The sequence below is a fragment of the Eulemur rufifrons genome, chromosome 4 (genome assembly GCF_041146395.1).
Source record: "Eulemur rufifrons isolate Redbay chromosome 4, OSU_ERuf_1, whole genome shotgun sequence".
Lineage (NCBI taxonomy): Eukaryota > Metazoa > Chordata > Mammalia > Primates > Lemuridae > Eulemur > Eulemur rufifrons.
The window spans coordinates 42,913,139-42,937,533 of NC_090986.1; the positions used below are offsets into that span (position 1 = coordinate 42,913,139).

General features: G+C 35.7%; 1 protein-coding gene across 1 annotated transcript in view; it reads left to right on the forward strand.

The window, feature by feature from the left end:
• The window catches only part of KLF12 (KLF transcription factor 12), a 409,446-nt gene that overhangs the window by 295,519 nt on the left and 89,532 nt on the right, over positions 1-24,395 (forward strand). The window contains exon 5 of the mRNA XM_069467152.1: positions 4,183-4,318. Within this exon, the coding sequence (XP_069323253.1) occupies positions 4,183-4,318 (136 nt within the window). The remainder of the gene's footprint in view (positions 1-4,182; positions 4,319-24,395) is intronic.

Consider the following 24,395-nt stretch of genomic DNA (forward strand, 5'->3'; position numbering starts at 1 on the left):
TTTAATTTGCAATGCTAGAATGGAGCAGCAGGCTGGACCAAAAACGGTTCAGAGTGCGCTGTCTCGCTACAGGTGCAGGTTGTATTTATAGACAGAGGAAAGGAAGTGACATCCAGAAAACGGAAGTGAGTTATCAGCTCGATTGGTTAAAGGGGCGTTTGTCTTAATTGAGCCTGGTTTGAACAGTTGGCTGTCTGTGATCGGCCGTGACTCACCTGCTTGTTACAAGAGTAGGTTGCAGTCTGTTTACACATCAAGGTAGGTTAGGGTTCACCACACGCAGAGAAAACTTTAGGCCAAAATATGTGTGGAGGCAGCTTTAGGTCAAATTTAATTCATTTTAACAGAGTGACAGGCTGATTGTAATTGTAGTGACAGTTTGTCCACATCATTGCTAGGAAATCTCTGGAAGGAGCTGGGAATCAGTGGTGTATTGATGCCTAACAAATCACCTCCAAAGTTGGTAAGTTAAAATAGCACCTATTTTATTTGCTCACAATTCTGTGGGTTAAAAATTTGGGATTGGTTTAGCCAGGTAGTTTTCATGTCAGTCTCACCTGGGGTCACTTAGATGGCTATGGTCATCCGGGTACTGGAATGTGGCTGGTCAGTCTAAAATGGCACACTTATGTGTCCAGCAGTTGGGATCGGGGACTGCCAGCGGAGCAGCATGTCTCTTAAGATCTCCTGAGCTTCTTTGCATGGTGACTAGGTTCTGAAAACAGCAAGAGAGGAGGGAAACACAACGTGCAGGTGCTTTTCAAGCCTCTACTTTAGTCACGTTTGCTGATGTCCGATTGACCCACGACAAGTCATGTCATCAAACCCAGAGTCATTGTGAGAAGTGGCCACACAAGCTCACGGATACAGGGACACGTGATTTATTGGGGGGATCTTTATAGCAAAAATCTACCATAGATCAAAACTCACAGTATTCCAGAACACCTCCAACTCAGAGGAATGGCATCTCCCCAGCAGTGCGCTGGATTACTTAAGTGTCTGATCCCTTTTTCATTTAAAAGGAATAAAATCTCAAGTGTAAATTCTTTTCATATGTTTATAGATCATTTCCTGCTCTCTTATTTAGAAAAGTGGATCGTTTTGGGTTCTGGTGTCCAGATACTTTTCTTTTGTCTCCAACTGGGCACCTAGAAAATCAGTCCTTCCTAAATAGGCTGAGAAGCTGAAAGACTAATGGAGGTTAACTAGGGTAGTTGTCCCTGTTCCACATTTAATAAAAATAGAGTGGAATTATGCAAGTATGTAGATAAGCTAATCATCTGACCTAATCAGCAATGCAGATTTTAAAAAGCCTTTCTAATTACTTCCTCAGCTTGGCTGAAGGTATGGGTAAAAAGAGTTTCCCAGCACGATGGTAGCAGATGTGTTTCATAATATTTATTGAAAATATTGGAAAGAAATCCTCAATTATGATGCTCCTGAAAAGCACATCAAAAAGATATCATATTTAACATATTTTAAACTTTCATTAAGATGTAAACATAACATAATTTAGATGATCATGTGACGATTCTCACACGAGTTATTTGGAATCTTTCGTACAATTGGGCTTTAACTTTCAGAGCCAGGTTGCTTGTTGGTATCTTCCTTGAGTTGCATTACTTACCTGTGAGAGCTCTAGTTGTCTTGGACAAAATGGGACCACCAGAATATTCTCTTGCCTTTGGCTATTTGCTAATTTGGTATCTTGGCAAAGGCATCTTAGTGCATGATGTTTCGACAACTTTAAATGTTAAATTGTTGACATTTACAGGCGTATGTAACACCACACAATATGTGATTTGGAAGCCTAGATAGATCTGATATTCATTTTCTTGGCTGGCTTTAAATAGTTATGAATGGCTGTTAAATGACTCATTCTAGATCATGATTGCCCAAAAAGAAACTATCTATGAATTCCTGACTGAAATGCCTGGCTCATCCCTGAGTCCTGTGCTATGTGAATGCCGGTTGTTCATCTTTACCTTCCATTCTGTGAGTTGCTCAATATCTTTCCAGTACATTCTTTTTAATATAAGTTAGCCTGAGCCAATTTCTGTTGCCTACAGCCAAAACAAATGATAGGATGCCTTCAGGTACGATTGGAGTGACTGAATAGTTAAGCTGTCTGTTATCAGATGGTGGTGGAACTGGTTGCTTTGCCCTACAAAGAGTTTCTCCAACATCCCTCTTCTAGGGAATCTTCTCTAGAGATCAGTTGGAAAATAAGGTCTTTTTTCCCCCAGTGTGTGGTACAAAGAAAACATTCAAAAGCTCTTAATGAATATTACTGAATAATTCCTGGCATTTGAGGAAGTGAATGCCGTATTTGAGAAAATTGAATGCAGAATCACATGATAGTGAATTGTTTTATTTGAGGAGATGGTCAGAAAATATGGATAATCCGGTGTATGACAGTTGCTTTGTTAGTGATGATGAAACTAGGATATAGTTATGTCATTGAAAGTCATAAAGTGTAATACTTTTAAATTTTCAAATTCTTCAATCTTTAGATCAGCTTCTCAACCTAGGTACTATTGACATTTAAGAGTGATTAATTCTTTGTCCTGTGTATTGTAGGATCCTAACAGCATCCTTGGCCTCTGCCAACTAGACACCAGTAGCATCCTTCCTTCCCACCTCCACCGCCCCCTGTTGCAGCAAATCATAATGTCTCCAGGTATTGCTAAGTATTCTTGGGGGGCAAATTTGCCCTCAGTTGAGGACCACTGTTACAGATTTTTTGAATTATTTTCTCTTTAATTCAACCAATAGTTACCAAATACTTGCATTATGCAAATCACATTTTGGTACATTTATATTTATAGCAGATTGTATGTCAAATACACTAGCACATACTAGGTTCAACAAATATAAGTTCCTTCTTAAACAAGTTTACTTAGAAATATTTTGAAACTCTCGGGTATAGTTTTTCCAGCCATATTGTAAATATTAGATACAATCACCAAAATTACCTTTTCGTGCATAAAAAATGGTGAAATGCCAGCAATTCCATCTGGTTCTACCTAATGTATGATGCACAGTAACAAAGAAATGATTTGAGACAAAAGAAATAAAATTGTAAATGGGCCCAAATGTCATTGTGACCATGATTTTATGTGCATTTTGCTTTCCTTTGCAAGCAGTAGTGGTTTTAGAAATGTTACGTAGTCAGCTTTGATGAGCAGCAGTCTGGTTGAAGCTGAGTGGTGTTGAAGTTGCGTATTTTAACAATGCAGTTGTGTAGCTAGCGCAGTACTTTTAATTGAAAAAGTATGCTTATTTTGTGCTTGAGGCGAGGGCTGATAGAAAACCTGGGCGGTGTTTGTTGAAGCTGTTCATAGGGAAAAGGAGGTAGAAATGAAATCTAATTTTAAAAAATACATGGTAACATATTACATGTTGACAACAGTCCCCTCATTTGAAAGGATCTAATAGTCCTGGTCAGTAGGGGTCAGAACATCGAGCTGTGTCTTGCTTTGGCAAGTTCACAGCAGAAGGAAAATCGTATCTGAAAATACCATTTGATAGATGAAATCAGGATGGAGATGCAGAGCGCTTTTAACACAGAGAGACAGATATTTAAAATGCTACCACTTTTGTCATTTTTGTGCACTCAAATCTCCACTTACAGCAGTAATGAACTGCGAGACAAAGATTCAGCGAAGTACAAAAAAACATCTGAAACTTTGTATTGTCATGCAAACCCTGTTCTTCTTTTAACTGATTATGAGAGCTATAAGCAAGTAATATCCCCTCTACCACACGCTCTCCACCTTCCAGGGAGAGTGCTAATGAGCAGTGAAATGGCCAGAACTCTGGCAGCGAAGCAAGGGGGAGGAGCAGCCAGAAGGTTGAACAGTAGCTCCTGAGCTACATAATCAGTTTTTGACCACGTAGGAGTTGGTAATATTGTGGATTTTATAGTTCCTCTTCTATAATTGTACCCTGAAACTCTGGAGAGCCGATGTAGGGTTTGTAAATCCAAAGAAGAATGGAAAAAAGAGTCAGTCAGTACTCAGTACGTAAAATACATAAGCTTTCACTAATTCCTGTGATGTCTAGAGAATTCCATTTGCGTGATATGCACAGAAGAGACGATCTGTGCTTGATGTTGGTCCAGGACAAGGTTAACTTTCTGCGTGCTAATTTTAATTCATTATATATGCCTTTTTTTCCCAGCACAAATGGACCCCCGAGGCCTATCTCCCAGACAAAGTAAAAGTGACAGTGATGATGATGACCTGCCAAATGTGACCTTAGATAGCGTTAATGAAACTGGATCTACGGCCCTTTCCATAGCCAGAGCAGTACAAGAGTAAGTATCACATTCTCAGGATGAAATGAGAATTGCCAAGGTGTTCAATGGATAATGGAAACTGCAGCCTCTCCTCTCCCCCAGCCATGTCATTCTAGCTTGCACGGCACGCGCGTCATCGGCTTTCCATTCGGCTCCTTGCTCTTCAGGAGAAGATTAGGGCAGAGAATGGAGTGTTTAAAAGAGTTGCAAATTTGTGTTTTAATTAGATGTAGGACCTCTGTGCCTCTTTCCTGATACTTCCTGCACCCTTCTCTTTAACTCTGAAAAAAAAAAAAAAGATATTGTACTTTTTGAATACCACTATCTGATTATCATCATCATTATTAATATTCATATACAAAGTCAGAGAACTACAATATGGCAAGTATCATTATCTTGTTTGGATAGGAAAGTGCAGAATAGCTTTTCTGAAGATTTCAACTTGGAAGGTATGTTCACCCTTTGGAAAATAGGAATCATATGTAATTTTTAAAGGGAATCCTTTCTCTCTCATTTTACCTGGACCATGGAGTTAGATTTCAGCCCTTGTTTATTGAAAATAGCTGCTTTTCTCTCATCGTCAACATTGTATCTAGAATTGAACCTATGCTAGTCCATATATAGTTTTTCCCTAGAATAATTTTTTTTCAGCTTTATTGAGGTATATTTGATAAATAAAACTATATATACTTAAGTGCCCATGCTAATTTGATATACATATACATTGTGAAATAATTACCACAATCAAGTTAATTAGCACATACATCACCTCATATAATTACCCTGTTTTTTGTTTTGGTGAAAATGCTTAAGATCTAGTGTCTTAGCAAATTTCGAGTGTACAATACATTATTATTAACTGTAGTCATCATGCTGTATGTTAGATTCTCGGAACTTACTCTTCATGTAACCAGAAGTATGTACCCATGGACCAGTATCTCCTCATGTTCCACACACCTCAGCTTCTGGCAACTCTGTTTCTATGAGTTTGACTTTTGTTTTTAGATTCCACATGTAAGTGATACCATACAGCATTTATCTTCTAGAGTAATTTTTAATAGCACAATCTTGAAGAAGAGGAGGATATAAATAGCCACTGTTATTGCTGACACAATTTGTTAATTAACAGTTCACCCAAAATTATCTTAGTTACCTCTTATATGTTAATTCCTTCTTCCTAAATATTAAGTACCTACTCTGTTCCATACATTAGGCTTTGAAATTTAAAGAAATTAAAAAAGAGCATTGATATGGCATATCAGAAATTATAGCATAAATGTGTATGTATAACATGAATAATATATCTATATTTTATAGATAATATTTATATTATATATGTGTATATATACAATATATAAGGTATATTGGAGGAAAGAGGATATAATCGATATAAAATGAAATGTGGAGTCAGAAAGATCTGGCCTAATCCCCATTCAAGCTCTTATTAGCTATGTGACTTCCAGAAAGTTATTTAACCAGTCTGAGATGTTTCTTCATGTGTAATAAGAAAATCAGAATACTTAGCTGACAGGACTGTTGAGAGAGTTTGATATAGATACAAGGTATAAATAGTAAGTCACAAAGTTTTGGCACATACAAAGCTTTAATTAACGGTGGAATTAGTGTTATTCTTAATGGTAACAGTAATAGTAATAGTGCAGTGGTATGAGTGTATAATAACTAGGATGTACAAATGTGGTGAGTTTTACTATTCTCATTTTGCAAATGAAGATACTAAGGATCATAGAAGGTAAATGACTTGTCCAAAGTCATATAATAAATCATAACAAGACAATGTTTAGGACTTCCAACTCCAAAATCATCATTTTCTAAGAGTGCCTATAAATCTGTTACCAATAATATTCTTCCGCTTGAGTACTTATAAAAACATAGTTTTTCTCTCGTTTGTTCAAATAACTTAGTTTCCCTGAACCAAATACTAACTTGAGCCAGGATAGGTATTGAATCTGAGAGGTTGCTGAGATCTTATTTGAAATAGTGGCCTGGCGAGTTGCCTCATCCTGATTGGCTGCAGTGACCCTGGTTTTGTGTGAGCCAGATCTTAAGATTGAGGAGTCCATTTTCTCATCTGTAAAGTTAGACCAAATGGAACAGGTTTAAGTTCTGAGATGAATAATAAGTTTCATAGACATTTCAGTCACACTGTTTTCCTACATCATTGTGATGCATATATAATTTGTGTGTTCATAGATACTTGTATTTCTTTTAAATTAAACATTAAAGTTTGGAACTGTGTGATGACTAATATCTAAATCACACTTACTCCATATGGGGTGTATATAGCAGATAATGATGCTGACTTCTTAAACATAACCATTGTTTGTGCTTTCAATATTAATATTATATACTTATAATATATTTTAATATGAAACCATTTAATAGCAACCTCAGGAACTAGAGCTTCATTTTCAACATAACCTCTTTGATTCGCTTTGTGTACACATTTGTAAGCCAAAATTTTTTGTGTGTTTTTGAGGCAGGGTCTTGCTCTGTCACCTAAGCTGTGTTGCAGTAGCATCATCATACTCACAGCAACCTCAAACTCCTGGGCTGAAGCGATCCTCCTGCCACAGCCTCCTGAGTAGCTGGGACTAAGGTGTACTCCACCAAGCCTGGCTAATTTTTAATTTTTTATAGAGATGGGGTCCTGCTGTTTCCCAGGCTGGTGTCAAACCCTGGCCTCAAGCGATCCTCCTGCCTCAGCTTCCCCGAGTGGTAGGATTACAGGCGTGAGCCAGTGTACCCGGCCCTAAGCCATAATATTTTTGTAAGAGTGTCTATGCCTGTCTTTATTATTATTATTACAAAAGTTGTATGTGTATCTTAAGAGGTGCCAGATTCATTATTCATGTCAGTGTTTTCATAAAACAAATTAGTAAAGAACACACTGAGCTATCGACTGGAAAGCCCTAGAATGCCAGGACCTGTGGATAGTTAATTACCCATCATTCAACAGTGAGTATATGTGTGCAAGTGAAAATACCATTAGGTGAAGCAAAAAGAATGTTCTACAGAGACCTCTTAAATATAGGTATACAGGTATTTTAAAACTTATAATAAATTTTATTCTGAGACAAGTAAATATTTAATCCCTGCTAAAGAACTTTTAAAATTTTTGTACATTAAGTTTACTCAAAATTGAATTTCAGTATATACAATTGTGAACTTGTCTTTCTGCTCTTATCTTAGTTTTTCCTTAATTTCTTAAGGCATATGACTATTTCACTATTAATTTTTCTTTTTTTTTTTTTTTTTTTTTTTTGAGACAGAGTCTCACTCTGTTGCCCAGGCTAGAGTGAGTGCCGTGGCGTCAGCCTAGCTCACAGCAACCTCAAACTCCTGGGCTCAAGCGATCCTCCTGTCTCAGCCTCCCGAGTAGCTGGGACTACAGACATGCACCACCATGCCCGGCTAATTTTTTCTATATATATTTTTAGCTGTCCATATAATTTCTTTCTATTTTTAGTAGAGATGGGGTCTCGCTCTTGCTCAGGCTGGTCTCGAACTCTTGAGCTCAAACGATCCGCCCACCTCGGCCTCCCAGAGAGCTAGGATTACAGGCGTGAGCCACCGCTCCCGGCCTATTAATTTTTCTTTCTTCTTTTTCTGTTTGCTTTTGTGTCTTGATACCTTGTGAAAAAATAACCCAAACATTTCCATATAATATGATCAATAAATTAATGTATTAACACATTGACTGCCACCCTAGGAAAAAAAACTTCCTTGGGGCCACAGTGTTTTATTATGAAAATGGAATAAAAACATTGAAAACATAACAATCCATTTTAATTTAATGAAAAATTTATTATTTTTTATTGTTTTCTGTGATTGAGTTATATGCAACTTGAAAAATGGTTCACACAGCTCCCAAGGTAAAAGGATGTGTGAGTTACATATCATGAAATACTGATACATGCTACAACATAGATGAACCTTGAAAATATTATGCCGAGTGAAATCATCCTTACATAGAAGGCTCGCTACTCTATGATTCCTTTTACATGAAATGTCCAGAATGGGCAAATCCATAGAGACAGAAATTAAATTAGTGGTTTCCAGAGACCAAGGGAAAGGCGCAGTGAGGAGTGGCTGCTAATGGGTATAGGGTTTCTTTTGGGGTCATGAAAATGTTCTGGAATTAGACAGTGGTGGTGACTGCGTAACTTTGTGTATATAGTAAAAACCACTAAATTTTTTTTCTACGTGTCCAGCATTATACATTTTACTGGTTTTAAAAATGGACTTTTATTAAATCTTTTATTTAAAAATGTTTCCTTTGATTTGATATGCAGAAGTTGTTAGCCAAAATGCACCCCCTAAGAAAGTATTTAGATATACCTGTCTGTAAATAAAACAGAGCATCACTTAGGGGCTAGAGCAGCAACCCGAGGCCACCTTGGCTTACATAGATTGATGTAGTGAGGCTTCTGAACTGTGTGCTTGAACTGATCACTTCAGTCATTTTCATTGATTAACTTCATTCCCATTTATCAGCTCAGCATCAGCTAATTCAGATAAATTGGAAGAAGCGGCCACAAAGAGACCCAGAGATACTGTCATCCAAGTCAGAAATCACGTATTCAGTCATTCTGACAAAGCCAACTTCCAGCATTTCTTAGAACATCTATCTTGTTTTGGTCTAGGCTTCCCCCGTCCCCCAATGATGGCAAAATAGGGTCATTACCCTCAGCAGCTTGACAATCATAATCATGAAGTAAGTGTTTGGAGAAAGAGAGATAAAGGCACATGATTAGAGCAAATTATGATAATTAACTCTAATCCTAGACAAAATAATGATGTTTTTACATAGGTAAAGTTGGGCTTTGTTACCCTGAGCCTCTAATTTTTACTTTTACTTCTAATTCCAAACATTTCATAATCTTCATTTATTAATGCTAGTAGAAGAATCAAGTTCCATCAAACCAAATTGTAAAGCAAATACTATCTGAAAGAGGACATTCTCTCTTTTGTTTCTGTCTTACCAGGAACAAGCTAAAAGAATAGGATGTATTAATAGAGATAATAATTTCAGTGAGCATGATGTGGGGAAGGGTAAGGTGAAGTGTGGGGGAAGCAGATAAAAATGCAAGGAGATGTACCTTTTGCCCAGAATTGGTCCTTTCAGAATTGGAGAATACCTGTTACTGTTATCTGACTGCATATCTGAGTAGTCCACTCTCTCTGATTTTGATTATAACCCTCGGTGGGGAACAAACTCAACATAAATTAATAGTGTTAATAACTTTTGCTTTGACTAGCATCCCTGATACCTGTACCTGTTAAAATGACATATTTTTTAAATGATTCATTGTCAATTACATTTAAGCTAATTAAAGCACTTCACTGTCTTCCTCTCCCTGTTTTTATTATATGGCTTATGTGAAGTGCCCCTGTCCTTAAGGAAAAATAACTAGTGAATTTTTGGAAATGGTAGTCTTGTCTTAAGTACTTTGTCACTTAAATGCTGTTTGAAAGAACATTTAGGTATCCTATTGCTGCCTCACACTTCCCTTGTTGCTAGTTCAACCATTATAATTCTTAATTTGGAAAATTGTATTTTGCAATCAAAGAAAGTCAGAAATCTTGGTTTTTTTTTTTTTTTTTTTTTTCTTGTTCTAAATTTGAACAGCTAATACTCCTCCTGTTTCTCTTAATCTCCTCAGCTTGGGCTGTGGTAATGTCTTTTAAATTACAGTAGAGAACAGTACAAGAGGTGAGAAAGAAGGGGAAAACAACAGAACTGTTACTGAGAGCCTGCTTTTTGGCAGATGCTAGGAAAACTCATGGAGTTTTCATTTACATTGCCTCATGATACTGTTTTTACCCAACAGATAAAGAAACGGAGGCCAGTGGAGGTTTAGTCTATATCCCCAGAGGTCCCATAAATAGTAATTTGCAGAGTTCATATTCAAACCCAAGTTTGTCTGACTGCAAACCTACATTCCTTTATGATTTTATCTTTACATTCCTGTTTTTTTTTAAGTTGTGGCTTTAAAATCGCTATACCATAACTACCTTAAATTCCCGGGGTTTTTTAAACTTTGAACCCAGCATACAACTTTTATGAAATAGTTTTAGGCTAATTTTTAAGCTCATTGTTACTTCAAAAATAATGTGATTGAGGAAGAAATCACTGTATCAAATACATAAAAAATTTTATATTTCTACCAGAAATATAAAAATTTAGCTTCTGTAAATCACGACATTATATTGAAATGTGAGGAAATACAATGTAAAATATTAGAGTGCTATTTAGGTAAACTTGACTGTTACTTTATTTAAAGGGACTATTGCTGAGGAAATGTGGTTTTAGGTATGTTTTAGTATATGCATATATGCTGACATTCCCAAGCCCCTAAAATGAACGTTACTTTTAGAATTGCCTTCTGCCAGTCTATAAAAGGAAAAGTTGTCCGAGGATTGGAAGGGCACTATGTCATCTTATTTTGCCCTCCTTGAATCAAATATTTGAGAATGTTTGGGCCATGTCTCTCTCTTCTCTGCTGATAGGAATAAACTCAACCGAGTTGATTGTGCTCTAAGAAAAAGCCAGAGAGAGCTCATATATTTTGCCTCCAACTTCTAAGTGTTAAATTATTTCAGTTTTCCTCTTAAGATGCTTCCCAAATTCCTGGCACATTAAAAGACGCTATATTTCTATTTAATAATCCTAATGGGTTTGGGACACCTTCAGATACTACCAAAGAGATACCCTTTGACTCAGATCTTTAGATGGAACTCTAGCTCTCTGATAGTGACTAAATATCATGCCTTTTGTGGTTCTGATGGGCAAATCAGGGAGGCATTTACTCTTGCCAGGGGAGATAAATGCTTTTAAAGTGCCCTTTTTTTTTGAAGGAGGTCAGAAAAAGCTCTGATTAACTGTGAATTATTGCAGATAAAACCTAAAGTGCATGCTTGGCCCATATCAGCCCAACAGTCTTCTAAGCCTTAAAAAATTGAAAATACTGATCACTTAGTAACGCAGTCACTAGATATTTAAGAGCAAGATGGAGACCATATGTCCATACATAGTCCCTTTTATCTGCCTTGGTGGGATGGTGTTGGTCCCTCTTTAAATAAGAAAAATATAATGCAGTGGGGCTAATCATTAAATACTTGAATTGTTTCATGAATTGCCAAACTAAGTCATGTATTCTTTCAGAGAGTCATTAATTCATTTATTCTACTCTTTGTTACATGCTTGGGATACAAAATGAATGCGTCATAGTTCCTGACCATGAAGGCCTCAGAGTCAAACTTTATGAGTTAAAGTCCAGTCGGGTAAAAGCATGAAGTGCTGCTTTGGGAGAACAGGGTGGGTACAATAACTCAGATTGGAACAGATAAGAGCATTGGGTATGGGAGGGGTGCATAAATTCACAATGACTGGTGCTTAAGAGAGTGAGGAGGAGAGATGGGAGATAAAGCTGCTTGGAGAGGTAGGTAGGGACCTAATCAGGAAAGATGAATTTATTCTTTAGACAGTGGGTCTAAAACCCACTGATGGGTTTTAAGTGGGAATAGCATGATCAACTTTGTGCCTTACAGACATCATTCTCAAGGAAGCTGGGTATGGTTGTGCAGGTTGAGCACTGTACATCCCATCATTGTGGATATGAATAGTGCTACCTAGGTGTCTATAACCTCCACAGTTGGATACAGGAGCTTGTGGTACACAGCATATATATGTATTTTATATACACACACAAACATACAACATATATAACATATATAAGACTCTCCAATATGTTGAGCAACTTGGAAGGCAGATAACATGTCCTAGCTTTCTTTGTGTTTCCAGAGCTAGCACAGTGCCTAATTAGGCACTGTTTTAAAACACTAGAAAAACATTGGATAAAATAGACAAAAATTATTGATCTCATGATGTTTGTATGCTAATGGAGGGGTGGGATGAAACAGACAATAAGCATATGGTAATAGTTATATAATATCTCTGAAGCATATATTAATAATTCTGTAATATCTCTGAATATAATAAGTGGTGTAGAGATGAAGGAAGCAGGATATGTCGGGTAGGCAGTGTGGAGGTGGTAGGCAGGGTTTACTACTTCATAGAAGGTATGAAGAGAGGAACTGGTCAAAGCACATGGATACCTAAAGGGAGAGCATTCTAGGCAGAGGGAATAACAAGTGCAGAAGCCTTGAGGCAGGAGCATTCTGGAATCTTAATTATAGTTCCTTAAATTTACAGAAGAGCTGAGCATGTGGTAGCTCACACTTGTAATCCCAGCACTTTGGGAGGCCAAGGGAAGAAAATGGCTTGAGGCCAAGAGATCGAGACCAGCCTGGACGACATAGACAGATCCTATCTCTACAACAAGCAAAAAAAGTTAGCCAGGCGTGGTGGCACACGCCTGTAGTCCTGGCAACTGGGGAGGCTGAGGTGGGAGGATATCTTGAGCCTAGGAGATGGAGGTTACAGTGAGCTGTGATTGCACCACTGCGCTCCAGAGCAAGATCCTATCTTAAAAAAAAAAAAAAAAAAAAAAAACAGAAGAAAATGAATTTTACACAGGTCAACTGTTTATTCTAGTATCGAAATCCCTGAGGAAGAAGAGTTAGAACTGAATCTCTTTATCCTTTCATGCTTTTCCCTCTACGCTATTATAAAAATTCTTTTTCTAAGGGAGTGTGCAAATAGTTGTGTAACAATAACAACAAAAAAATCATGCTAAACAAATTTTTCTTTCAAAACATTTGTCTGCTTTCTATTTCTTTTTGACCTAAAGGTTCTTAAAATCTAGTTATGTATACATGCAGGCATTTTTTTCTAAGAAATATTGAAATTTTTTGCCAAATAAATAAAAAACAATAATAAAATGTCCATATTAGTCTGGATGTTATTATTGGTTTGTGGTATTTGTATCAGTTTATTCTTTCAAAGTGATTTTATCAAGCATCTAATGTTTCTCTTCAACAATGCATGAGTCAAAAATATCTGTTATACTGGAAAGTTTTTATATATTATTATTATATCTTCTAGCAGTCATTAAGTACTTTTCTCCCTAAAAATGTAATTTTAGTTCTAAGTGAGAATTTATCCTGGGAATATTTTGTGCATAAATCTTTTTGATCATTAAAAGATGTATATGAAATGTGCTGCACAGAAGTAGGTTTTTTTGAGAGCAATTTATATTTCTCATCTCTATGGTTGGAATTTTATATTCTATGCATAATACTAAGCAATCAATTTGACACCCCCCCCCCCAACTGAATTGAACATCATCTGCTATAAATGTAAACAGACTCTTTTTTTTTAGCCTTCCTAAATTAAACCCTTGGAAATTACTGGGTTAACTGAGTGTTGATTTACTTTTTAAACTGCCATGCCTTATTCTAGTGTGAATTTATACTTCTAGCTGATCAGTTTAACAATAAAGAGAAATCCAATTTGTTAAAGCCAAAATTTTAGGGTTTTTTTGGTTTTTGTTTTCTTAAGTGGGGGATTCCAAAATTACATTGTGGATAGGAAGGATGAACCACTTTTAGTTGACAGTGGTTATTTATTTTTCCTACTTTTAAATTATGTTTAAAAATTTTTTTAGTGTTAGTAATTTCTAAGAACTCATAATTTAAGTATACTGGTATTTCATGTGGTCATACAGTATACTCCAAACTGATTATTAATATTAATTTGCTTTCAGTTGTTCAACATACTTCTCCATGTGAGATCTTCAGGTAGCTTTTTTCTTGCTGTATATTATACCTATAATCACATTGCAGATTTATATATATCATTTATATTCCCCATAGATATGTTTCTAATGGGTGTAACCAGTGAGTGTAGGTAGTCATTTCTCATGTATTTTTGATGGGCACTGACAGAGATACTCAGTGATAATGTTGAAATATTAATAAGTTTCATTACAAGTTCCCAGAACCATTCACCACTATTTCATTTATTAATATAGTCAGTGAGAGTACACATGATGCAAAACTATACGGTAATATATTTGAAATTAACCCAATTCACCAGGATACAATCTATTTCCAGTTGAATGCTCTAGACACTCTTTCTTCTTATTACTTTCCAGGAGTTAAAGCCATTGTACCATAATTTTCCGTTACTTTATATCACTTTCCCACACACTTGAATCTCATTGAATACATTTACTTATATTCATCAAATGAAAGTAAAAAATTGGATACATTTTCAGAGATAGTCTGCTGCTGTGTAGAAAAATCTGATGTAGATAGGAAAAGGCACCTTGGATAAGGGTGAGTCTTATCAGGTCGATGTTTTACACGGTCATTTCCAGTGATACTTTGCCATCTACTTTTACAATCACATAGCCAACAGTTGTCAGCCAGTTGAAATCTAATATATCATGCATCATGGCTTACCCTAAAAATTAAATCCCAAACCATATGCAGTTAGCATAGTAAAAATCCCAACACATTTTGAGAATATTCCTGATTATTCTTCTACAAAATTACTAGTATGGGGAGAAAATTCCAAACTTTTACTTATAAAATAAAATTCTTCCAATGTTTAGTTTTAAAACTACTTGATATATCATTAGTGTTATTTTATCCCTACTTATGGAAAAGCAAACCTAATATAGAAAAACTGATGCTTTGATTTAATCTTTAACTTTAATGTAAAAGTAATTAGATATTCTTAGCTAAGATGATCATTTGATGTCATCAACCTAATTTTTTTAAATAGAATTAGGAGGTACAAGTTGAATTCCAGTACATGTATATTTTGTATAGTGGTGAAATCTGGCTTTTGGACCCATCACCTGAATAGTGTACATCCCAACCTAATTTTTAATATTATACTAAGTCAAATAATATTTCTAGATAAAATTCTGGATCTTTGTTAATAATTTCAATGAAAACACGACCAAGTCCAACATCAGTAGGGTGGGGAAAATATATTCTTCCTTTGGAGATGAGGGGCTTTAGGGAAGTGATGTACTAATATTTTAGCAAAGAAAGGTGGTTGTTCATAGAAACAATTTATACGAACTAATTTACCCATTTTTCTAATCGACTTCCCTAAGTTTCAGCAAATTCTAGTCATTTTCTTTTATAAAATGTCTAGGTGGTTCTTGTGGTGCTCGTAAATTATTGTCCCTAGACTCACATAATGATGTATTTTTAAAAATCAGTAATAACAGATACATGTTTTGTCTTGATTTCATAATGTACGTTCTTATCTCCAGGGTTTCTACTCTCAGAAACGTTATTTTGTTTTGCCAAATATAAGAATTTTAATACTTAAATGTGAGCTTGACAAAAGGCTCATTCTAGCGGAATAAGCAAAATCTGTGAGACAGTTATGTTCAGTCTAGAAACTCAAATTAACATTAATTAACCTCTTACGGTGTACAAAGCGACAAAAAATATTATCAGCTCTTTTGTTTTTTACCCCTGATTTCTGGCATTATATAGCTATAGGCTACAATTATGACAAAACACAAATAAAATATAAAATTGAAACAACTATGTAGGTGGTTGAAAATAAAATCTTTGAGCTAAAATTTCATGACCTTTCAGCAGAAAGTGTTTTGGTCTTCAATTCTGCACCCATTCTCTATTTTGTTTTGTACATATAAACACCATTACAAGTGGGACAGAGCATGAAATTGATTCTTGTAGTTGAAAGTATCCTTTTCTGATGCAAGTATTAAACTAATTTTAAATTGCACATTTTGAGAAACTTTTTCTAATACATAATAGGAAAGTGCAAACAAAAAAATTCATTAGGAAAAACAAATATTTTTTCACCTTATATTGGATAGATTGCATTGTAGGGTTAAAATATTTTTCGTTAAAATTTTTATGAGGTTTATTGTGCAAGTAAAGTCTGCAAACCAGTCAAGGCTTGATAATGGGTGATAAGCCAGCAAAATTGGAAATTGTTCATAAAAACCAAGAGTTATTAAACTAAAAGCATGCAATCCCTTTATGTATGAAAACCAGCCTGATGTTTTAAAATATGTTTCTTTGGTAAGATCTTTAGCTTTGGCATTTTACCCCTACATTTTTCACTCAAGCTTCCAGGTTAGCAGCTACTTTGAAACTAATGTGGGGTTTCATAAATCTTGCTGCGTCTTTCTTTTTAAAAATCAATATTATATTAAAGTTTTTAAAAGAATTACATTATTAGTCATGAAAATGAGTAACAGATTGGTCACATGCCAAGAAAAATCAGGAAGAATATATCGGAAGTCATTGAAGCAGTTGAGACGTGAGCAGCTCTGGGCCTGGGCCAAGACCCCATTGGTGGCTTTTGAACAAGTATCAATAACAATAACCTTAAGTGTTGTATTAAAAATTTAATGCTTTATAATGATCAATTTATTCTTATTTATGTATCTCACAATGTTCCTTAATATAGCCATGAATTAATTGTCTCATTTTATAGATGAGAAAAAAAAAGACTCAGGAAAGTGAATTGACTTAGCTGGTGATGTATAAGTAACAAGTGGTAATACCCAAATAGTCTTTCCACTACATGTTAAGAGGGCTCTTTCTTTCATTCAGCATCCAAATGGAGCTCTCCTGTTGGTATTTGGTGATGTAGAACTGGAACTGATCAGGAAGGACTGGAAATATACAAAGGGAGTCAGTGGCATAAGAATGATAACTAAGGTTTTTTTTTTTATTTTTTAACTATTGTATACAATTAATAAAACACTTATTTTAAGGATAGAGCTCACCAGATTTAACAGTTGTATACGCTCGTTTAAGATACAGAACATTTTCATCACCCAGAAAGTTGCCTTGTGTCCCATTCCAATAAATTCACTGCCAATCCCCAAACAGCCACTTTCTGATGTCTGTCACCACAGATTAGTTCTGTATCTTCATTTATGGAATCATGTGCTATATATATTCTTTTGTTTCAGGCTTCTTTCACTGAACATAATGTTCTTGAGATTCTTGCTTGTTTTTGCATTGCTAAGTAGCATTCCATTGAGTGGATATAACATAATTTGTCCATCCACTTTGTGATGAACATTTAGGTTGTATTCAGTTTGGGACTATTGTAAAGCTATATGAAACTCTGTGTTTGCAACTGTTCTGTAGAAACATGTCTTCATTTCTCTTAAATACCGAGGAGGGGAATTGCTGGTTCATAGGTAGATGTGTGTTTATCTTTATAAGAAACTGCCAGAGAGTTTTCCAAAATAGTTGTACCCTTTTACATTCCCACCAGCTGTGTACAGGAGTTCCATTTGCTCTACATCTTCAACTACTTTTGCCTTTCTTTTTAAGGCATTCTGGTAATTGTTCAGTCTTTAAAAGAGGATTTATTCAGTTGAAAGAAACAGGATGCCAAGGACCTGGTTTTGATGGAAGCTCTGCAGTGAGGAGGCAGGTGGAGGAAGAAGATTTAATCAGAGGGACAGAGGAGGCTTAGAGAAACACCAAGAAAACAGGTCCCATCTCTCTGAGGTTCAAGGCAAATAAAACATGAGAAGTCTGTTAAATTGAGCAAAAAAAAAGAACTAGAGATAGTACAGATCTAGTTGAGCTATGGAAAGGACATAGAGGCCAGGTGCAGCAGGTTAACAGGAAGGAATTGTGAATGCCAGTTGAGTAGGAACCTAATATTTTGGAGGAGCAAATGTAGAAATGTGGCTGTGAGGGAGATGAGCAAAATCAGAATGACAGCCAGAGTAATGATGGTCATTTGTGCAGACTAGAGATGTACCTGGAGCGAAGAGAAAGTTTGAGACAGTTCTGCAAATAACTGTGTTTGAAAAAGACACTTTAATTACAGCATGTTTTTGTCTATGTATACAAAATAAGCTTGCTTATCTGATAATTATCTGGATGAATTGGCATGGGCATCAATTATGAAGTTTTATCTGTTCAAAATATACTTATTATAGGCCCAATATGTGCCAGAGCCATTTTTATTTTATCCTGTCTGTTTATTTTTTTATTCTAGGTACAAGGATCTTTTTTTCCCTACATGAACTTGGAAATTCTTGTTCCTTCCTTTGATCTTTTAACTTCAGATATGGATAAATACTCGTAAATTGTAAACCCAAAGTGTAGGCAGGGTCTTGGTTTATCCTGATAAGAAAATAAAGAGCTTTTCTTTTTGTACTAGCCCTTTTGTTTGCTGTCTCCATAACATTTTATAGCTCTCTAACCTTCCCATCTCTTATCATTTGGAGACACAAGAGTCTTGTAAGTGCTTTCAAGATGTCTGTGCTTGTAAAAAGTGCTCAGTTGCTACATAGTTACTCGTTTATATTGCATAGAACTAGGATCATAAAATCAAAACATTACTGATTCATCCAGAGACTCCTGCCATATCACTTTGAACAAATGCGTTGTTTTGCTTAATGACATGACCAGCATCAGAAGGGAATTACTGCATTCATTCAATGCTTATTGAACGTTTATCATATGTAAGGTACCATGCTAGGTTTGTACAGGAAACAAGTAGAGAATGTCATCTTTAACATGCTAAGAGTGATTTCATTTTTTGTCCACTGTAATATTAGGGTATTTGTATTCTCAGAAAATTTTAGTGAATTTAAATTTTTCCATGCATTACATTCATTTCTTCTGACTTTCACAGAGGAAGCTCACATTTATTGAACATCCAGTATGTGCCAAGAAATCACCAGCGTGGAAGGTCTGCATAGGTCAGATCAGGGGAAAATAAGATTCAAGATAGTCTCAAATGTCTTCCCAACTTTGACCATTAAAAAAAAATGATCAAAACCTGTTTTTAGCAAATCTGATGCTTGTAAGATGCTAACTTTGTTGATTTTGAAACCAGTCAGAGAGAGAGAGAGCAGAACAGTGATAAGCTGGCTCTGTCGGGAGGCAGAGAGCACAAAGAAGCATGTGCGCCTGTGCCCCTTGAGTCATTGTAAGACTAGGGTCAGACATCCTGTGCCGTGCCGCACGCAGAGTACATAAGCAGTCTAATCAATTTGTTAATGAAATGGTTTCTTAATTCTGTGGGCTAGTTAAAATGAAGGTGAACCTTGCATAGAGACAGGTTAGTCTAAATAGCCCATGATAGTCCTTGCACTCTGACGATACCCTTTGAAGAAAGAATATGGGGAATTGAAGATGATGCAAAGGTCAGAATGATACACTGACAGCTAGATATAGTTAAGTTTTTGTATTATAATTACCTCATCCAGAGAAGGAGAACGTCAGGATATCTTCAAAGTTGTCTTTAAGTGTATTGAATATTATCAGACAATAGGCAGGGTCAAACAGTGGTTCGACTGGGATATATATGGAAAGAGGACTCCACATATAAATGTTGAATGTTATCAGTACTAAAATATATTCATAGGTATATATAGTTTTGTATTTGTAATGTTTTTAAAAAGCTATTCCAGTGTGTATTGAAAAATCAGATTTTCAGAGGTGGCTTAAGGAGCTAATTCTGCCCCCTCACTGCCAAGAAGTGGGCCTAAAAGTGTCACCTCACCATTGTGAACCTTTTTTTTTTCCCCCCCAACCAGAAAAAGACGAGTTTGGACTAAATTATCTCATAGGCCCTATTCAGTTCTGTTATGTAACGAGTTAGTGATTTCTCGATATCCTTGAAAGACTTGAGCCCTCCTCAGTAAATATAACTTCTTGTGACTACCCAGCATCCTTTGCCATTCAGTCCTGTGGTTTGTGTTTCCACTCTGCTACTGTGTGTCTGGCATGACAGCTTTACCTTAAGTAAGAGAGTATTTGTATTGTGATTTAGCACGGTTTGATTAGCATTTTTACATTTGTTCTGTAATAATCCATTACTTCCATTTAAATAATCAAGTGAGAGTTCGGAATTTAGAGTTTTAGTAATAAAACTATTAAATAAAATTCAGTCTATCAGATGGTTTGTAAGAGATGCAATAAAAAGTATCAGGACATTTACATGTGAAAAATACTAGTCATGTAGATGATAGTTGTACTGGAGGGGAGTCTTGATCCAGGAAATTCACTCATAGCTCCAAGCTTATTTAATGTTAGTGTGGGCTAACACAGGAGTTTGTTAGCTATAAAATGTCAGAATGAGAAGATTAAAATTCGTTTCAGAAAATTCATCTCAATGATGCTTGTTAAAATGGTACCTATAGGTGCCTAGGTTTTGTAGAAGTGTTTAGGATTCATTTTAATGAATTTTGATTATTTTTAAAATTGCACTTGGATCAAAATCACATATAAATGAATTTCCTACCAACATTTTTGCAAACTTGGAGCCTATAAGTGTAGTACCAGATTGTCTAATTTTGGGGCAGATCACAAGCAACTCTTACCATCTCTGCTCATGTGTTTAAACGTCCCATAAATGTGATTCCTAAGGTGGTGAATGTAAGAATTTAGCACAATGCCTGGAATGCAGTAAAACTTCAATAAATGGTAGTTGTTGCTGCTTCCCCTTATCACTCTTTTTATTATATACCATTGGTTAGAAAGGTTGTCACTTTGTACTAGTTCTTTTCATATTCGTGTCTGCAGATGTCCACTCACATAAAATCGCACAGTTGAGTACATTACTAGAGCACACATGTGCCAGACTCAATTAAACGTCAGGCAGAGCAAGGCACATGTGTTCAGCATGTGCCCTCACCACAGCCTAGTAGTCACTTGCATAGTAACAAATGAATGTTTAGCTTGTGCGGCCGCAATCATGTAGAATAAATCATTTTGGTTCTAATTTTCTAACATTTATAATAACGATAATACATACTTTGACCAGAAATTTTTATTAATTAGTTAACTTTGAAACAAAAATTTTCAAGCTTTTTTCCAAGCTTCTGAGTCATTGTTTTATTATTAAGGTATAACATTTGTATTGTTCGGTGTATAGATCTTAAGTGTACACCTCAACGGAATTTTCCATGTGAATATACCCATGTGACCCTCATAGAGATCAACATATAGACTATTTTGAACACTTAGAAGGTTCCCCTATACTCTTCCACCCCATAATAATCTAGATTATTTTAGTACTTCACCTTGTGATAATCTGGATTATTCTAATGGAAGAGGATTCTGAGATTTTAAGATGGCCTATTAAATATTCTTACCATTTTTAACTGTGAATTTCAGTGGATCTAGATTCTTTTATACTTTCTAATTGAAACAAAATACAAGATAAATTGGATGCTGCCGCCAATATTACAAAAACTAAGATTTTAGTACTTATTAAAACACATCATTGTTCTTTTTATATTCATTTCATAATTATTAAGGATTTTCATTCATAAAGTAGTATAACTAGTTATTACTTTGATCATTTTTATACTTTGGGATTCTGTGTACAATTTCATGGTAAAAAGTCTTCTCCTTGTAGGCCTAGCAATTTTCCTCCAAGATGTGGGTACTCCGTGGGTTAGGACTCACTCACGGGCATGTTGGACTGGATGAGAGGAAAGAATGGAGTTGTGGCTAATTTGTGGGGTGTCATTTAACCTGCTGTCTGTGCCGTAGCTGTGGTGAGTGACCTTCATGATCTGGGCTTGCTATGTCTCTTGGCCTGGGTCTATGTGACGATGTCTGTGAACATGGAAACTACGTGTCTGTGAACATGGGGGAAAGCAATGGAAAACAGCTGATTTAGATCAGCAGTTTGCCCTATTTGTACATTCCCCCAGCCAAGATAGTATGTTGTAAGGAATCATTTGTTGTTTTTATTTCAGTAGATTTAGAGGGCACAAGTGTTTTTGTTACATGGATGAATTTTATAATGCTGAAGTCAGGGCTTTTAGTGTACCCGTCACCAGAATAGTGTACATTGTGCTCGATAGGTAGATGTTTATCCCTCACCTCCCCTCTCCCCACACTCCACACTTCTTAGTTTTCAATGTCTCTTAACACCACTTTATGACCATTTAAACCCATCTTTTTGATCCCATTTATAAGTGAGAACACGTGGTATTTGTTTTTTCATTCCCGAGATACTTCACTTTGGATAATGGTCTCCGGTTCTGTCCAAGTTGCTGCAAAAGACATTATGTCATTCCTTTTTATGGCTGAGTAATACTCCGTGGTGTATCTGTGTGTCACATTTTCTCTATCCACTCATCAATTGATGGACATTTAGGTTGATTCCATATCATTGCAATTATGAATCGTGCCGTGGTAAATATTCAGGTGCAGGTGTCTTTTTTATAAAATGACTTCTTTCCTTTGGGTAGATACCCAGTAGTGGGATTGCTGGATCGAATGGTTAAGGAATCATTTTTGGTACTACTCTTGCATGATGCCAGTGAACTCGATTCCTATTTTGATGATGGAATTCTGTGGCCCACAAGCCTCATAATTCCTGACCAGTAGCCATTACCTTTGATCTGATAATAGGACTGAATATTATATTTCTTTACTTATTCCCTTTCCCATTTCCAGAGGGATTTCAGGATAATTTATATAAATGTATCCCATATAATATAATTGAAAAAGATAATAACCAAGCAAACAAATCAAAGAACAGGGAAAAATAATGCAAGACCAGTTGTATGAAGTAGGGAAATGTTAATATTTAGATATGCAGAACACAGGTTCTGTGTAATAAATAGAGGTTAGTGTCATCCATATATACTTAAAAGTCACATTTCTAAGGTTTTACTCTAGAAGAAGAGCCACAAAATATATCCCTAAAGAAGACAATGAATTATTTTAACAGCTTATTTTGAATGACAAAAAGTTAATGTGGCAGGAAAAAAATGACAATTCAAAGAGAAAATTTTGTTGAAATTCTTCTACAATATCACTTATTTTATGAGAATGCTCTAATTTTAACTATATCATTAGATAATGCTATAGTAATAAATTGTAGCTTTTTGTACATGTGAATAGACACAACAGTATACACTCACATTAATAAAATCTAGTAAAAATTTTTCCTCTGGCATTATAAAAAGTGTGAAAGTGTGAATTACATATTTCTAACTCTAATTTCTATCATATTTTGTTTGTGTCTGTTTAATTTTCAGATAAACACACAAAAAAATGAAAGGAGCTGTTTTAGGGATCTTGGAAAGAATGAAAATAAATGCTTTTAAAGTTTATTTCTGATGAATTTGAAATGCAGAACATATTTTTCAAGAGACAGTTCCTCCTTTTCATCAAAAACATCAGAATCAGACTAGAAAAATTTTTCATGCAAGACAATGTGTTATTTCTGTTGCCCATATGAACAGGAGAGACTTTGATGGAGGAGAGTGTGTGGAAGCCCAGGGCTGGGAGTCCTCATTCCTGGGTTTGAATTCCACCTCTTTGCTGGGCTGGCTCTGTTTGCAAGTCAACCAGGTTCAGCACCTACATCTGCAAAATGGAGCTGAGGATTATCTGTTCCTTCCTTGCCATTAGACTGTGAGGAGGGATGCAACAGTATTAGCTGGAGAGCTCTTCACTTTTTTAGTAAAATTGGTCCTAAGTGCACTGGCATTTCATGAAAATTTTTTAAGTGTGCTTTCTATGTAGAATTTGACCCTAGAACCATGCCCAACACTATTCAGCAGATAGAATGCAATATAAAATTATATGCATCTCTATAACTTGGTTTTGAGTTCCACCCTGGAGAGAATGGCTTTTATTGCTACAAAATTATGTCACCATGGGTGACTTCACAAAATATTTGATGGAAGGATTAACTTGAATTCCAGCCACAAAACAGTGCAACTTAAAAAAGGAAGTACAAAAATAAAGTCGTAACCAATGTATTGGCCAGAGCAAACTGATGTAGGTTTTCACTTACATTCTAACACTTTAAATCGGACTACGTATAATGAAAAGTTTGAGCAATCAGTTAAAGTTAAGCATTGCTTATAAAAGTCAGAAACAAAGACATTTAAAATCCATTTTTGTAAGCTACTATGAATTGCTGAATTGTTTTTAGCTTATGACACACAATTTGAAAGCTAGGTACCGTTATGTAAAAGTGTATTGGAAAAAAGGGAAGAAAATAATGTGTGTGAGTGGTGTGCTGAGTGGTGATTATACACCAGGCACACCACATCCCTTACCTGGTTTTGTCCTCACAACTACATAAAGTAGGTATTAATATTCCCACTTCAGAGATGAGGAACCTAGAGTTGAGCAAGTTCAGGAAGCTTGCGCA